Below are 16,428 nucleotides of genomic sequence, written 5' to 3'. Positions count from 1 at the left end.
AATAAAGGAAAAGTGCTATATATTACTTTGGGCAATTAAGATAAGATTATGGTTTATCTTTTTATATTAAACAAAAACAAAGCATCCTGTCTCTCTCTCTGATTGCATATCTTGTTGTCCCTACTTATATCCCAAAGTCAATCCTTCTAGTAAGTTTCATTATTTTTTATATTTAATTTCCCCTTTCACCTTGAATATTTTATTGCCAACTGTTACGTCACACCGAAAATATCGTAAGAATAATTTTTCTTTTAAATATAAAAAACGCAAGTATGAGTCAAAAACTCAAAGACAAAAAAGATACAGTAAGACATAAGAAAATTTAAAAAACGATATGAAATTGAAGTTAACATAAAACTAGATGCAAAATCAAGCGTAATGGCTTTCTAAAATCTATTAACCTCGGAAGAGCAGTGATTTCGATTTTCTACTCTCTCTTTTCCCCACATGTTTATATTTATTTTTTCATTTAATTTATTAAATTACAGGAATAAAAAAAAAATAACAGACTAAAACAAAAGGAGAGTACAGACAAAAAAAAATTGTGCCCGAAAACCTTGTTCAAAAGGCCCAAATGGTCCATTGAACAAATAAGGCCCAAATGGTAGGAAAGATGAAGCTCCAAAATGCAGGGGTATTTTGGTCATTTAAGCATCTTCCCTTAAACCCCCAAACTTCTCTGAAAATCTTAAACCCTAATACGGAGGAATTCTGAATTCTGAAGCACGAGGATTTTTGCATCTTCAATCCAAACAAACAAAATACTCCACCTTTTGATTTTTGTGGGGTTTAAGGTTTGACAAAAGAAAAAAAAAAAGAATGAGGATTGTTTTAGGAAGACTTCTGCAGAGGATGCCACTGAAACAGGTACTTTACCTTCCACTTTCAATACAATCAAACACTTCTGTTTTGTATTTAATTTGTATTTTAATTTTTTTATTTGATTTTTCAAGCTGAATTATCAAATGGGTACTTCTCAAATTGTCAATTTGAATCCAAATCATCCAATTTTTGTTCAGTTGAAGATTATGAAATGGTGATTCGAAGGCCTAAATTTTATTGAATTTTGATGATAAAAATGGGTTCTTTAACTTAATTCATATGGTTCTGCTGTTTTTTTTTGGTTTTCGTAATCTTTTGTATCGAAATTTCCATGTGGGTGTTGCTCAAATGATCGTTTGAATTAATAAAAGTGAAGTAATGCTGCATTTGTGTTTTATGATTCGGGTTTACAGGCGATTGGACGCCGCGCATATTCAACGAAGAAAATTGTTGATGTTGGACAGCCAACTGCTGCATCTCATCCACAGGTACTGCTGATTCTTCACGCCTGTTCATCGTAGCATTCATTGTTCGATATACATTATTTGGTTATAAATGTTGTATGGAATTACAGTTGTTGGTGGAAGGAGAGATTACACCTGGGATAACTTCGGAGGAATACGAATTGAGAAGAAAAAAGTTGTTGGATGTGCTCCCGGAGAAGGGTTTGGCCATTTTTGCAGCTGCCCCTGTAAAGATGATGACTGATGTCGTGCCTTATACCTATCGTCAAGATGCTGATTATTTGTATATTACTGGCTGCCAACAGCCCGGTGGAGTGGCAGTTTTGGGTCGTGAATGCGGTTTTTGCATGTTCATGCCAGAAGCAACGACTCATGTATGCCCAGCCTTTGATAATATTTAACACTATGTTCTATCTTACATGGTTTCAATTGTGGTGGCTTCACATTTCTGTTATTATCGTCATATAGAGTAGCGGTTCCAGACACTTATAAGAAAAAGACTTGAAATTTGATATGCTTACGAAAAAAGTAGCAACTTGAGACATGTTGTTAGAATAATAATCACACATCAATTAGTATCTTTATTTTAGTTTTGGTGTTCAAGGAAGAATTTTTAATTTGAAATGTTATTCTGAAAAATGCATGTATGATGTTGCTACTGTTCTTGTAGAGTGGCTGAGAAAGTTGTCATTTGGCAAGGCTGCAATTTGCGTATATAGTTTGGTAGTTGCTGCTACCTATTTTACAATGATTAAGCTATAGATAAATTCAATAAACAATTTATTTTTTTTTGGGTTTTTCTTTGGTTAGGACGTTATTTGGCAAGGGGAAGTTGCGGGAGTTCGTGCAGCACTGGAAGTATTCAAGGCTGATAAAGCATACCCAATGAACAGATTACGGCAGGTGAGTTGAATACTCTGACAATTTGAAAATTGAAGAAATACTCCAATTAATAACAAAGAATTTGAGTGCAGCCGAATAACTTATTGAAAATATACTTGTATTCATTTCTGTAACAGTCAGGATTAACCATACCCCTTTTGTAATATTTCTTAAAATCAACTACATAGAGATTTCATATAATCAGTATTGTTATAATGAAAATAGTGCCACTGATAAAAATGAATATAACATTGTCGTAGCTGTACTAAAATGTTAACTTGTTTAACCAGAACAACTCCATCCTGAATTAATTTTTAAAATTTGAACTTCTAATTGCTGGGCATTTGTGGGATGACAAGTATTTATGCCCTTAAACTGTCCTCCAACCTTGTTATGCGTGAAAACAATCTTATTTTTTTCAAAAGTGGTGGTGTAACAGGCACTGGACTTCCTTTCTTAGGCATGCTATCATTATATATACATTGCGTTTTCTTTTACTGACTGCAGATCCTGCCAGATATTATGAAGGGATCGTCCGAAATGTTCCACAATGTGCAGATGGCTGTACCAACATATATGGAATTGGATCCATTTCAGAAAGCAGCTTACTCTGGAAAAGTGAAAGATTCTTCGGTTTTCACCCATGAGTTACGGTTAATAAAGTCACCGGCAGAGCTTAAGTTAATGAGAGAGTCAGCATCAATTGCTTGCCAAGTACTTCCAAATCTATTGTATTGCTATTCATTTCATGAGCCCATATCTCCTACAGTATCATAAATCATTGCACGATCCTGTATCTATGAACTCAGTTGGGGTATTACAGTTGGAGTTTAAAAGTTCTACTTGTAACTCATGTCGTAGCTTTTGAACAAGTTCACAATTGTTCGATATCTCTGAATAAGGTTAAAATTTAATGTCCATTGGCTTATTCCCTGACTTATATTTACCGATATATATTGGTCTTGGACAGGCTCTACTGCAGACAATGTTTCACTCAAAGACACACCCTTATGAGGGTAGGCTAGCAGCTAAGATTGAATATGAATGCAAAATGAGGGGTGCCCAGAGAATGGCGTAAGCTTTTTCCCTTTCTGGATGATCGGACATGAAAAATGTAATTTATTGATTATATCCACTTTTTACACTTGAAAATGTGTGGGGGAATGACAAAAGATTGAAATCGAAATTTAGATTTTGATGCTATTGTTTGATAGATGTTCTTCAGTGTCCTTCAAATATCGTAAGGATTTATGATTTCTTTCTCTGTTACCAGATTCAATCCTGTGGTTGGTGGCGGGCCCAATGCTAGTGTAATACATTATGCTCGGAATGATCAGAAAGTGAGCTAAATATCGAATCTACTATCTACTTTTTGTGGTCACAATATATAACGTTAAGAGCAGAAATATTATTTATTTTGTGTAGACCATAACCATTTATTCATACAAAGGTGTATACAATCTTTTGCAGATAAAAGATGGGGAACTTGTCTTGATGGATGTTGGTTGCGAGCTTCATGGTTATGTCAGTGATCTTACTCGCACCTGGCCACCCTATGGCAGCTTCTCTTCAGCTCAGGTAATGGTGGCTAAATGCTTCTAGCTTGTCCAGGACATTGTGGAACATCTGTTAATGCTGTTACAAAGTTTGTTTCACTTAAACAGTCACATGTCTTATATTTAGATATAATCTTGCAGGAGCTGCACACTAAGAATTCAAACCCACCCAGTTAGGCTACTTGTGCATATTTTATTGTTTGCCATCATTTTTGTCCATCTCTTTAGAACAGAGATATGCTATAGATCAAACAGTTGCTGGTATAGAAGATCTAATATTGTTTATATCCATCTCCTTGAACACAACATCAAACTATTTTTCCACCGATGTCTTATGAGTAGGAGCCAAAACTTGGCCACAGCTTTCAGTTTATCTTCTTAGATTGTATTTGAACTCTTCAACTTTATCTTATTTTTTAGTTCTGTTATTGCATTGTAGCATATTATTGATTAATGAAGCTTATCCATGAAAGGTTCGGTCTATATTTCAGGAAGAGCTCTATGATCTTATTCTGCAAACAAACAAGACATGTGTGGAGCTTTGCAAACCTGGTGCTAGCATTCGAGAAATACACAACTTTTCAGTATGTTCCTTTGAGTGAAGCTGTTCTTTGTCTGTTTATTTCACCTGAAATATCTATTTATTGCACCCTCACATAATCAACAAGACCCTTATCTTGCTGCAATCACTCTCTCATGTGTAGGTTGAAATGCTTCAAAAAGGACTCAAGGAGATTGGAATTCTGAAAGATTCTAGAATCAGTTCCTACCATCAGCTGAATCCAACTTCCATAGGTTTCTCCCTTCATTGCTAAATAGAAATTTCAGTTTGTTGTTTTGCTATAGGGCATGAATGAAGATACGTTCTTCATTTGTCTAACTCTGAATTGGCTAGTCAAGATGTTACGTACAACCAACTTGGTATATAACATTATTTTAGATCCTAAGTTCCGAACAAAGATATTTCAAGTAATTTAAGTTGTCAAGGTTTAAGGTGGTCAATCATGATGATATGTGCCACCAAAACATTTTTTGATGATAAATTTTCTCTTCTGTTGTCCAGGCCACTATCTAGGAATGGATGTCCATGATTGTTCTACGGTTGGTTATGACCGTCCGTTGAAGCCAGGCGTTGTAAGTTCTCTCCCTTATTTAAGAACAAGAACTTCTCTTCCTTCTTAGTTTCTCAAATTGTTTGTGTGATGGTATTGTATTTACTACTGTAATCTCGTGTGCATGTGCATGCAAAAATTGAGGTTAAGAGTGCCTTTCTCCAATTGTATGCACAAAAGCTACGGCTAAATATTTGCAAATTGAATGAGTCATTCATTGTAAACATAAATTTTTGTTTTCTATTTTTGACCAAATTGTTTTGTTTTTGCAGGTCATAACAATTGAACCAGGAATCTACATCCCATTGTCTTCTAACTGTCCTGAGTGGTATTTTTGGGCATACTTTTGTCGACAAAACAATTGCTTTTTCCAACTTTTAAATGCTAAAAATCAGATTCCTTACAAGTTAGGCCCATGAGTTCCACTTATACACAATGAACAAGCAGTTGATCTCAAAGAGGTTCAATTGACCAGTCCATCCCAGAAAAAGTTGTTAATCGGACAAGCTCAGTGCGCAAAAATCATACATTTGTTTAACTTTTCTGCTCTACTGCTCTGCAGTGGTGAATTGGAATGTGAAGCTTTTCACTCACGTCATACATGGGGAATTTATCATGTTACCATGTCTTCCAACCTTCATGCTTTAAATGTTATCATACACAAATTGATTTATTGTAGATATATGATGCAGGTACCGAGGCATCGGGATAAGGATTGAGGATGAGGTCCTCATTACAGACACGGGTTATGAGGTATAACTTTTAATAGGTTCCGATGCACTATATGGTCATTCTGAGGCTTACATGATCTAAAATTCATGCTAGTGTTATCCTTAATGTTTGCAGCTTTGAATTTCACCATGACTGAACTCAAATTGTTTGCATGAACCATATTTCATCTTTATGCAGTAGGGTCTTGGTATTCAATATGGCATTGATTTTTTTTCCTTATTTGGTTTGATTCTAGTAAGCTGATCTTTGTCGTTCGATTAAGAAGAGAAATTGGTAACTGCATTAATTTTTAACTTGTTATGATTTCTATTTAATGTTAATAATCTGGGTAATATCGGATCCCCTAGTCTCGTTTGATTGTCCTATTTTCTTGATTTTCTGTTTTATTAATGCCTCTTTGAGTAGCCATATGAATTGGATTATGATTTCGTAGAGGGATTAGTTAGGAGGTATATATTATAACCATTGTCTATGACCGAGGCCTTTCTGAGAGGATTCTGTCTCTTTGCCATAGTTGTCTTCCAAGTAGCTGCAGACATTCTCTATCTTCGATCTTTTTGTACTTGCTAGAGAAATAGGAGGGTGGATTATCATATTCCTAGCCCTTCCCCGTGTTTATCCTCCGGTTTGTTCGAGGTTAACAATGCAGTAATTATTGATTGGCGATCCGATTCACTTCGAGCACATGTAAATCCATAACAAGTACGACATTTTTGTGCATGGCAGGTTCTGACTGGGTCAATGCCGAAAGAAGTTAAACATATTGAATCCTTGCTAAACAACTTTCCCCATGGAAGTGTAATGGAGAACCACATTGCCGAGGGAGCTTCATCCAGTTGATGTTCCCTTGTAAATCAAACAAAGCCAATACAGACGGGAGGAATTCACTCGTAAGGCGCTTTCCGAGACATTCATCTCGTTTCAAATGCAAGGAGCTTATAACTTAATTGTTGTGTATCGAAACTTTTAATCTACATATGTTTCCGTTTCGTTCTGTTACTATCATTTCTGTATGTCATTGCCAAGAATGTATAAACATTGGCTGATTCAACGTACGGCGTATGTTATTATGTCCATACTTCATTCGTAGACGGCGTTGTAGATCGTATTGTATCCATTTAGTCTACAAAGCAAGTTTTGCTTCCAAACTGCTAATGATGACAGTTGCTCCTCTCCGTAATAACTTTGACGTGCGCTCGTATTTTTGCTGATGACAAAGTGATATTTTAAACTACTCTAATTTATTGAAGAGCAAAGAATTCAAACTTGTGTGTAAGATGACGAACGTATTGCCCTAACCAACTCGCGTAATTTACATTTGCTTGAACCAATAATGCTACCAGCTATATATTGTCTCTGTTGGAATTCAATGCATAAATCTTTATGGCACATGCCAAACCTAATCCCAAATCTTTATGTCCCACTCGTTTTTAATAAAAGTTGCTTGGAGGAGTTGACCAACTGAAAAGTCCATTGATTCAAGGCAATTGTCCAATTCATTCAATGTGCATTTAAATGCTTGAGTACTACAGTCAACTATAATATAGTTTGGGCTTTAGACTTTTAGACTTTTATGCTTGTGCACTGAGTACGACTTTTAGACTTTTATGCTCCATTGATGGTTGCACTAGGTGTTTTTCAGATAGGGATATTTAAATTTAATCTAAATTATGAAACAATGATTTCAAAGTAAGAGTAAGGTTGTGGACGATAAACACTTTTTTCTCTCATGATTCTTGTAAAATGGGAAGCTTTATTGGCTTTGGTTCGCCCTTTACAAGGCATAGGTAGAGAGGAAAGGGATAAAACTTGAGTACAAGTGGATATGTCGTCTGTTACTCTAGCTAATTTGGATACGCTCAAATTTACTAGTAATTCTTATTATTTACTGGAAAGTTAGTGCAAGTTAGATGATGAGGGCTAATTTATGTTGTGAGACCATGATTATACGCAATCAGTCCATATTAAAAAATTTCTTCTCCATTGTCCTCATTTCTAGTCCCTTCGACTGAGAGATTTTTCAGTGTGCTCGGAATACGGAATGGTATGCTACTTGTTATTATAAAATTGGAGAAATTTTTTTTTTTAAGTGTATCTCTAATTGTATAATTACATATATTATTCCACCCCTTGTTATAGGGACACTAAAAATCTGTAACTTCGGGGACATCCGATAAAATTGTCTTTATTTCTAAAAAATATTTAAAAAATATTCAATTTAAAGTATAAATGTTTTGACATTAAAAAAAAGAAAAACGTTATCTTTACCAAACTTTCCGTGAATGATGATAACATTTTCTTGATGTGATTTTTAACTCATGCACTTCACAACAGCAGGTTCATGGATCCAACATGATTGAGTTATAAAATAATAACCAACTAGTAAAATGCATTTTTTCCGGCTTGAGATTATGGTTATACTCTAGCGGTGGTAGTGACTAGGGAGAGTAGCCAATCTTCCTCTAAACTTCTAAAAATTTAGTAGAGTACATTTTCTATTTTTGTCTATCGACTTCCTTGGACCCGACTTTTCTATGCAAAAAAAATCAATCGCAAAAAATTAACAAGTGAATATGAGAGGTAAAAATAGGTATGTGAATAACACTCTCCGTAATATATTACACAATATCATTTACATTTCTCTTGTAGTCAAGCTAGAAACAAGATTTGTTTGTTCGTTTGTTTTTTTCCCGAACAACTATTGGCTTTGAAGTTTGAACTAACTCTCGTCAAAATAGCAAAAATGTGTGCTTGAAACAAAATGTAACGCGAAACAAATTCGAAATTACAAAGTATGCCAAAACTTCCAAAAATAAAATCTTACAAATTAAGAAAACTTAACTCATATCATTGGAACATCCTAGGCTGTGATTTAACTTAAAGGAAGAAACCGTGTAGGCTAAGAAAATGTATAGAGATGGGGCATTGACCATTTTGGGTAAACCAAGTTTACAAGTTTCTCCAAAGTTTTGTTTAAGTAATAATTTTACAAAATGTGGAATTTGCAGACCTTTTCCTCATGGAATAGACTGTAAACTTCACTTTCTAAGTTGCCTCATTTTTGGATCGTCACCAACTAATTCTTAGTCCAGTGTCAAACGTGAGCATATCCAGGTTGATTATAGCTAATGTGTTTTACCTCTCTGAATCTAAATTCGAATTTCCTGCTCAACAAAAAATTAATTTAAGAAAATTTATATCCCAATATTGAAAAAAATTCGTAAGTTCAAATTCCTTAAGATTGTAACTTCATTTTCTAAATGCCTATGTTTTTAATTTTTTATATTGAAAAATAATTGATATATGAGATGTGCTATATTAGTAGATGCATGTAAACTACGGGCTCGTTCAGAAAGTGCTTTTAAATGACTGAAAACACTTTTAAAGAAAATGGTTTTGAAACCAATCTTAGTAAAAGAGTAAGTTAATCCACTTCTTGCAGAAAGCACATTAAGTGCTTCTAAAACTTGAAAACATTTTATCTAAAAGCACTTCTCAAACTATTACATTTCTTCCCTCAATTTTTGTTGTATATAATAATCCCTAGCTCTTTACATGTCAAGTGAGGAATTGGTTAGTTGGGAGGTAGCAGCAAAATTGAAGTAGAAGGAGGTGGGGGTGAGGGGCGGTGAGTTAAGGGGAATATAGGTGAGGTGGTGTAGGTTATCGTTCCCCATCCACAACGCACGTGGAGATTTGTTAGTAATTTCGCCGTAGGTCCTCCGAACCGTACCGTAAACGTTTGCATCATGAGGTCTTCAATGGCCCTAACTTTCACCCAAATTACAGGCTGCCCATGTTTATTGAATTCAGTTGGGTTTGTCTTAATTCAACTCAATCATCTTTTGGTTTGGTGATAATTGTCTCTGGGAGTCGACATTTTTTTGAGAGCCACCTTTCTTTTCTAGAAATGTCAAGACATTATGAATTGGACTGATACCTGATTGTTCAGATGTGAGATATACATTTTCTCCGTGATTTGATATTTGGTTGTTCATGTACGTGATAATAGGATTTAATGTGAGGCCCACTTATTTTGTGATTGCAAGATTCATCAATAATCAAAATGGTACTCAATCGTGACATACACATCTGAAATAAGTAAACAAATTATAGTTGTTAGTTTGATACTTAATTGACATGATTACCCCGTTATAGTATACATGAACATTTACCAAAATATTTGTAAAGAATTAACATAAAAAATTCAGTCATTTCAGTATGCCTTTGTCATTATCGTATGATTCACCAGCGCTATGAATTGAACGCATAACAAACGTGTGGACTACTGATCTGCAATTTGCCCCAACAACAAAATGGCACATCTTGCAAATATTGAAGACATACAGGGGCGAAAGTCCAATGGTATTTTGGTAATTTAAACCCCCTACAAGGGCAAAGTATCTACTCCACAACTACATAAACCCCATCACTTCCCTCTTCAACATCCCCACCCACACATTTTCCACTTCCCAGAAAACCCAAAAAAACCCAACAAAAAATAAAAAATAAAAAAACCTCCAGAAATTGAAAAGAAGCAGATCAAAAAACCAAAATGTCTTCTCTCATCACAGCAGAGATCAAGTCCAAGGCAGACGAGCTCTACCATGGAGATGAAATCTGCCAACAGAAATCAAAGGAGCTTCTCTCAGAAATCTGCCTCCCCAATGGCCTTCTGCCCCTCAAAGACATCGAGGAGTGCGGGATCGTGAGAGAAACCGGCTTTGTGTGGCTCAAGCAAAAGAAGAGCTGCACCCACAAGTTTGAGAAGATTGGGAAGTTGGTCAGTTATGCCCCTGAGGTCACGGCCGTTGTTGAGAAGGGCAAGATCAAGAAGCTGACAGGGGTGAAGACCAAGGAGCTTTTGATTTGGGTGCAGCTGAGTGACATTTACACTGATGACCCTCCAACTGGGAAGATCACCTTCAAGACCCCTTCTGGTTTGTTTAGGACTTTTCCTGTAAGTGCTTTTGAGGTTGAGGAAAGTGCTTGTGGGAAGGACGGGAAGGAGAAGAAGGAGGTGAAGGAGGAGGCCAAGGGAGTTGTGGAGGTTTGAGGGATGAGGCGGAAGATTATGGGTGCAAGAATTTGTAGCTGAATGGGAAGGCTTTTGGGTCTTTGGGATTTGTAGGGTTTCTTGCATTTTTTGTTGTGGTTATGTTGTTCTTGTTTGCATGAAAGTCCTTTTACTAGTAATGAAATAAAATTTAGTGTTTTTCTATGAACAATTTCTTTGTTTTATTTAGTATGATCACATGAAGTTTTAGTGTTTTAATACGATATTTTAAATTGTTCTAATTTATTTAAATTATACTTGCAATCTAGGTGATGTACTGTTTTAATCAACTGACCTTACAACGCATACTGTTTTGATCAACTCATCTCACGACGCCCTGTTTTGATCAACCGACGTCACTGCTTTGATTAACTGATCAACCGACGCCTTGCGAGTTGCGACGCTCTCTCTTTCATCAATTGACCTCACCACGCACAAAGATAACGGTGTTTTTGTCAATTGACCTCTCCAGTTATTGGTTCTATTTCTTTCCTTTTTATTATTGGTATTTATGAAAGAAATCTTGAAAATAAACGCCTATTGCTTCAACTTTATGGCTAAGTCACTTTTAAGGTAGAGAAATAATTTCCGTACTTATTTTTTTTTTTCCGAATAATGCTATTCATATCATGTTTTTGTACCACATTTTCATGGGTGACATTTGATGTGGACAGCCACATCATTTGAATTAATCAGATTTTTAAATTTAGTTTATTATTTAATAAATTAATAATTAAGAAAAACTAGTTAATTAAATTATGATTGTAGTATACGAGGAGTCTTGCTCTTTCATTTCCTTGGGTTTTGCAAATTTTTCAAATGATGTGGTCATCCACATCAGATGGCACCTAAGATGGTATACAAATGTGATATAAAAACAATGTATAAATACTATTACTCTTTTTTCCCTGCCTATCTCTATTTATTCCATGCCCAACAACCTGCTCCTTTATAATCAAGCACAAGTATACATCTTTTATTAAGTCTTTTGCTAATTAATTAAAGGGGTTGGGTGGACATGTGAATTGAAGATCTACATATGCTCCGGTTAAAAGATGCAACTATGACACGGAGGTCAAGTTAAAAAGGGTAGAAGAAAACCTAAGAAGACTTGGAAAGAGACTTTAAGAAAAGATATGAGAACTTGGAGTTAACGGAATACTTGATCCAAAATAGAGTGCTATAGTGTTTTAAGATGCATATAACTGACCTTACTTAGTGAGAGAAGATTTTGTTGTTGTTTTGCAAATTAGTTAGCATAAATACCTTGCGACCTTCAATCAAAAGTTTAAGTTAACAACCACTAAAGTGAAAACTTTCCTAAGTAGAGACTGCTTGCAAAAAGACTGCGAGGACTAATTCTGTTGACTTAACCACTTTACCTTTTGCGAAAAAATAAAATAAAAAATAAAAAACCACTTTACCTTTAACCAGTTACCCATTCAATGCCTGGTAACAAATTGCAGTTCAATAAATTCATAGGCAGACATGCATGTAACCACAATAAAGGAAAGTTCCAACCGACTGCCAATGCTTGGTGGTTCAAGTGGTAATGAGCTTGTTCCTCTTAAGCAAGAGCTTGAGTTCGAGTCTTGTGAATGGAGAATTCAGCATTGCCCTCCGAATGGGGTCCGACCCGGCTCGAGGGATTAGTCATCGCCTACGTGCGGGGATACCAGGACTCATCCAAAATAAAGTTCCGACCGACTCTACACTTGCCACAAAAGTTAAAGACAAGGACGCAACAAGTCGTGGATTGTCTTGGTGGATAACGCATTCGGATAAGTCATTCCTCTTCCACCTATTGCATCCCAGTTTCAAACTCTCCCCGCTCCTCTTAGTGCAACTTATAGTAGTAATACTGCTTGTAATAAAAACAACAAGGAGGCAACACCAAGCCGTTCTCATATGCAAAAAACAAAGCTAGAACAACTGATCCGGTAAACGGAAAATACATTCTGCCAAATTCCGATAGCCGGTAAAAATATTTTACAGTTCCGACTATGGTTTCACAAGTTCAAGGTCGATTGATTAGAGTAAGTTCAAGGTTGCTTGATTAGAAGGTCTAAGATTAACTTTTTTGAGGCAAAATGATCACTAGATATTACAAATGTTAAGGCATAAGACAGGAAACCTAACCTCCACTACCATATATAACAAGTCCAGGTCTTGAGATGGAATGCAATCAACCACCAAGGAACCATTTAGTAGCTGATTCTCCAACTGGTCTCGGGAAATCTTTCGTTTTCACCCCTAATCAGTGATTAGTCTTTAAAGCCTGTCAAGAATACACAATCAGCCAACAATTAGTCAAAGATCCAACGACAAATAGATATATTTGACCGTGCTCATAGTCAGCCATTACTATCATCAGCATTCGATGCTGAAACCGCACCCATGAAAGATGGAGTAGTTTTCGGGTGGCAGGTGGAGCTGCATCTCTTAAATATTGATATTTAGGTAAAGGGCTCCAAGTTTAGCAAAAAGGGGGATCAATATGATTTACATAATGGAAACAGGGCTGTGATGCATCACTTAGCTTGAAACATCGAATGATAGGGTAAGTTTGAACCAACTTTCATGCACGCTTATAGAAGTTAAGCTTTTAAATATCATGCATTTCCTTCTATTTTTCAGTAACAATACACTTTCCTTGAAAAAAATGAGTAGTATAGGAGCAAAACTTTGAGACCTGGACCACAGTTTGTTTAGCTAAAAATGTAGTGTGATAACTGTGGACATGTGCCTTCACTTTCTTATAATTTTCAGGTTGGTAAAAGTGTTTTGGAAGATGCTACAGAAGTAGAATTCAACCATTTTCCCAAATCTCTTACTGATTTACATGAGGGTGAGAAACGTACATACACCTGGGATGCCACGGCGGTAGTTTCCTAACCGAATCATGCACTGTCATGTGAGAGTCAAACCACATGGCAGTGCAATTAGCTTGTGATACCGCTAACGTGACATCTCTAGGTGCAGGAAATTCTACTCCACAAGAGAAGGGAGGATCCACATGGACTCTCCAATAAAGTGGATCTCATGTAAAACGGTTAGGAAAGAACTTGAGAAACTAATTAGATTCTAAAGAATATCCAAGTTTTATGATCTATATTACTATTTCCCCTACATATTGGGAAGTGGTAAAACTTCTACTTAATACTTCAATGTCAAGAACATTGCACATGGCTTGGCTGGTTAAGTTGCACAAAAACAGGATATGACACGACACAACACGAAGACACAGAAAATTTCTACAAACTAGGACACTCCATGTGGCATGTCGGACACATATTTTTCTGTATCCTACTTGAGTTGTGTCCTTCTGCATGCCCGACACTTGACATGGCAGTATATTGGAGTGTCCGTGCAGCTCAGTTGCCAGGCCACTGAGGCCAGGATTCAGTTCTGCAGACAACCCATTAAACAACCAAACAACGTAAAACTCTGGTATCAATAAGGAGAAGATCTTCCATGGAATGGGGATGCTACTAAGGCAGTATCTCAAGCAATCACACATTGTCATGTAGGAAGGTTAAAATGGGAAGAAGTGCTGATTGGCTTCAGATGCCGCTAGAGTAGCATCTTCAATGTAAGTTTCTCTCGGCAATAAGAGTATTGGCTGAAAATAGATAGGGATAGATTCATACCCGAGAAGGCATAACCCATTTTCCACCAATCCAGTCCTGATGAAGCCTCAACTCAGATTGCTGAAATTCGATTTCTTCATAGGTGCTCCTGAAGTAGACTATGTACCTTGAGCCACTAAGAACTTTCGAGATCACACCCACCCACCAGCCATCATTGTACAAAGCATCAACCTCTTGAAGCAAACTGAAATGCTCAAAAGCAGTTTCCGGCGGATTAGGTCGTATGTGCAGGGTATCAATCTCTTCTCTCAGAAATGCTGAATTATCTTCAGTCCTCAGGCTCTGGTACTCAATGAGGAACTTGTCATTCCCCACCGCTTCCACTATGGTTGCAGCAAACCAAGCACCAAGGAAACCATCTTCATCACTGCAAACCTCAACCAGCATTCCCTTGGTAAATTTCTCGTGAGTTACAATTGGCACTTTCTGCAATTCAAAAATCTTAACACGTCAATTGTGAACTAAACACAAATGAGATAGAAAACGGCCACCAGTAAAAAGAACGTCCCCCATAAAATCGACACTCTTTACAGCCAAAGGCTAGCAGACCAAAATTGGCATCGAAAATCCACCAAAGAACGAAACTTTTATCATTCTATTTACTCTTTCGACTCATAACCATCCAAATTGATGCACTGAAGCTTCAAATCTTAAAACCTCTAGACACCACTTGCCGTTTTATTAAGACGAAATGTTTTTAATGTAGCAAATAATCGAAACCTCAATTCTTCTTCTTTTTGACAAAGCAATACTTTAAACTAGTCTATTCTTAATCCACAGGAGGAAGATTCGAAATCGGGTGCATGGTGCTTGGGTGCTACACTGCTACTCAGTGATCACAATTCAAGAAATCCCTTGCAATCTTTTACCCACACATTACCACATTTGATCAAACTAGAGCTCAAGAACCCGAATCCCACTTATTTCTAGCTATATATACATACATTTTGCTTCAATTTTTCATCTTTTACTTTTTACAATTGATCAATGAAAACACTGAAAAATCATACACTCAAACTTCAAGATACAAATACAAAAAATAAAATTAAAAACTCCAGAACAATGAAAGAAGGAAACAAGAAATTTGAGTTGTAACTAAATTTCCAACAAATAAAAGGAAATTACATTATTTGGGCCATTTTCTTTCAACCCAAACAGATGATACCAGCATGCAGCATAGCCTAGAAAATAACTCCACAAAAGAAAAAAAAAAAAATCCAGAACTGAAAAGATTTTCTGACCTCTCCTCCATTTTCTTCCAGAGGAACCGCCCGTTTCTTGCCGGGGGATCGCGTGTCGAAATTCGGATCGGGTTTGTCTCTGCGTTTCCGAGGCATTCTTCTGGGGTCCTCTGGGTTGATGCTTAATTTCAAAGAGTAGGAAAATGGTCAGTGTCAAGCCTTTTCACTTTCAGCTTCCTATATCGTGCCAATTTTGCGATACGAGAGTCTATAAGTAGTGTTTCTGCCAGCTCATATATTGGTATATATTGACATAAAAATTCACGATAAATTGTGAAGTATTAGCGAATTTATAAAGAATTTTCGTTTTTAAGAAAATCTTGTTAGCATTTTTTCTTGGGATAATAACTTGTCTGACATATTGGCATCTCGTGTAAATAATGCGAGCATATGAAAACAAAATTAACATATATCTTTGTATTATTGATATAAAACACTACAAATATTCCAAATTTAGGATGTTACAAATCTATCACGTATTATCATTTCATAGCAGGTTATTTAAACTTTCTTACATAGGGAAATATGGCCTTAAGATCAATGCCTTTTTGGGTACAACCCTTAAACATGTACATGAAATGTGGGTGCGTGGAAAACGCATTGGAAGTTTTCGAGGGGACTGCAGAAAGGGGAGTTTCTTCTTGGAATGCTCTTATTCTTGGGTTGGCGATGAATGGCTTGGTGGAGAAGCCACTTGAAACATTTTCAGAGATGATGAGATAACCTTTATGGGAGTTCTTGGAGCTTGTCGAAACATGGGGTCAGTAGATGAGGGGGTCGACATATTGATTCTATGGTCCAAGGACACGAAAGAACGCAAATGTTAAGCATTACGGATGCACGGTTGATCCTTTGGGACGTGCGGTATGCTCAAGGAGGCAGAGGAACTCATTGAGAGTATGCTTATGATACC

At 36.4% G+C, this 16,428-nt stretch overlaps 3 protein-coding genes across 4 annotated transcripts; 2 read left to right on the top strand and 1 right to left on the bottom strand.

Annotated features, from left to right (window-relative positions):
• The first annotated feature begins 649 nt into the window (after positions 1-649).
• LOC139189985 (intermediate cleaving peptidase 55, mitochondrial-like) lies at positions 650-6,716 on the top strand. Of its 2 annotated transcripts, none has more exons than XM_070809489.1 (14): positions 650-867; positions 1,236-1,310; positions 1,397-1,660; positions 2,097-2,189; positions 2,676-2,882; positions 3,139-3,242; positions 3,442-3,508; positions 3,639-3,746; positions 4,216-4,308; positions 4,429-4,519; positions 4,788-4,858; positions 5,109-5,164; positions 5,529-5,589; positions 6,295-6,716. In XM_070809489.1, exons 1-14 carry the CDS (start codon positions 820-822, stop codon positions 6,406-6,408), a joined length of 1,452 nt encoding a protein of 483 aa, XP_070665590.1. In that variant the 5' UTR covers positions 650-819; the 3' UTR covers positions 6,409-6,716. The 2 variants fall into 2 exon arrangements, with proteins under 2 accessions (XP_070665590.1, XP_070665591.1); XM_070809490.1 differs by having other exon boundaries at positions 674-867; positions 2,727-2,882.
• Positions 6,717-9,783: 3,067 nt separating this feature from the next.
• LOC139189984 (uncharacterized) lies at positions 9,784-10,796 on the top strand. The gene has a single exon (XM_070809488.1). The coding sequence runs from the start codon at positions 10,124-10,126 to the stop codon at positions 10,622-10,624; it is 501 nt and encodes a 166-aa protein (XP_070665589.1). The 5' UTR covers positions 9,784-10,123; the 3' UTR covers positions 10,625-10,796.
• A 1,712-nt stretch (positions 10,797-12,508) lies between these two features.
• Positions 12,509-15,722, bottom strand: LOC103413939 (protein AGENET DOMAIN (AGD)-CONTAINING P1-like). The gene is made up of 3 exons (XM_070809487.1): positions 15,516-15,722; positions 14,275-14,700; positions 12,509-12,902 (listed from the first exon to the last, which is right to left on the bottom strand). The coding sequence occupies exons 1-3, from the start codon at positions 15,609-15,611 to the stop codon at positions 12,882-12,884; spliced, it is 543 nt and encodes a 180-aa protein (XP_070665588.1). The 5' UTR covers positions 15,612-15,722; the 3' UTR covers positions 12,509-12,881.
• Positions 15,723-16,428: the final 706 nt, after the last annotated feature.

This window comes from Malus domestica, chromosome 12, assembly GCF_042453785.1.
Source record: "Malus domestica chromosome 12, GDT2T_hap1".
NCBI classification, from domain to species: domain Eukaryota; kingdom Viridiplantae; phylum Streptophyta; class Magnoliopsida; order Rosales; family Rosaceae; genus Malus; species Malus domestica.
This window is presented reverse-complemented; position numbering and strand designations above follow the sequence as displayed.

Bases quoted from the DNA above. Each gene is read 5' to 3' on its own strand.
- LOC139189985 (XM_070809489.1), top strand. From the start codon at position 820: ATGAGGATTGTTTTAGGAAGACTTCTGCAGAGGATGCCACTGAAACAG. The intron at 3,509-3,638 runs GTGAGCTAAATA...AATCTTTTGCAG, and splicing joins ATGCTCGGAATGATCAGAAA to ATAAAAGATGGGGAACTTGT. The intron at 5,590-6,294 runs GTATAACTTTTA...TGTGCATGGCAG, and splicing joins TTACAGACACGGGTTATGAG to GTTCTGACTGGGTCAATGCC.
- LOC139189984 (XM_070809488.1), top strand. From the start codon at position 10,124: ATGTCTTCTCTCATCACAGCAGAGATCAAGTCCAAGGCAGACGAGCTC.
- LOC103413939 (XM_070809487.1), bottom strand. From the start codon at position 15,611: ATGCCTCGGAAACGCAGAGACAAACCCGATCCGAATTTCGACACGCGA. The intron at 14,701-15,515 runs GTCAGAAAATCT...TTTGAATTGCAG, and splicing joins TGGAAGAAAATGGAGGAGAG to AAAGTGCCAATTGTAACTCA. The intron at 12,903-14,274 runs GTATGAATCTAT...TATTCTTGACAG, and splicing joins AATGGGTTATGCCTTCTCGG to GCTTTAAAGACTAATCACTG.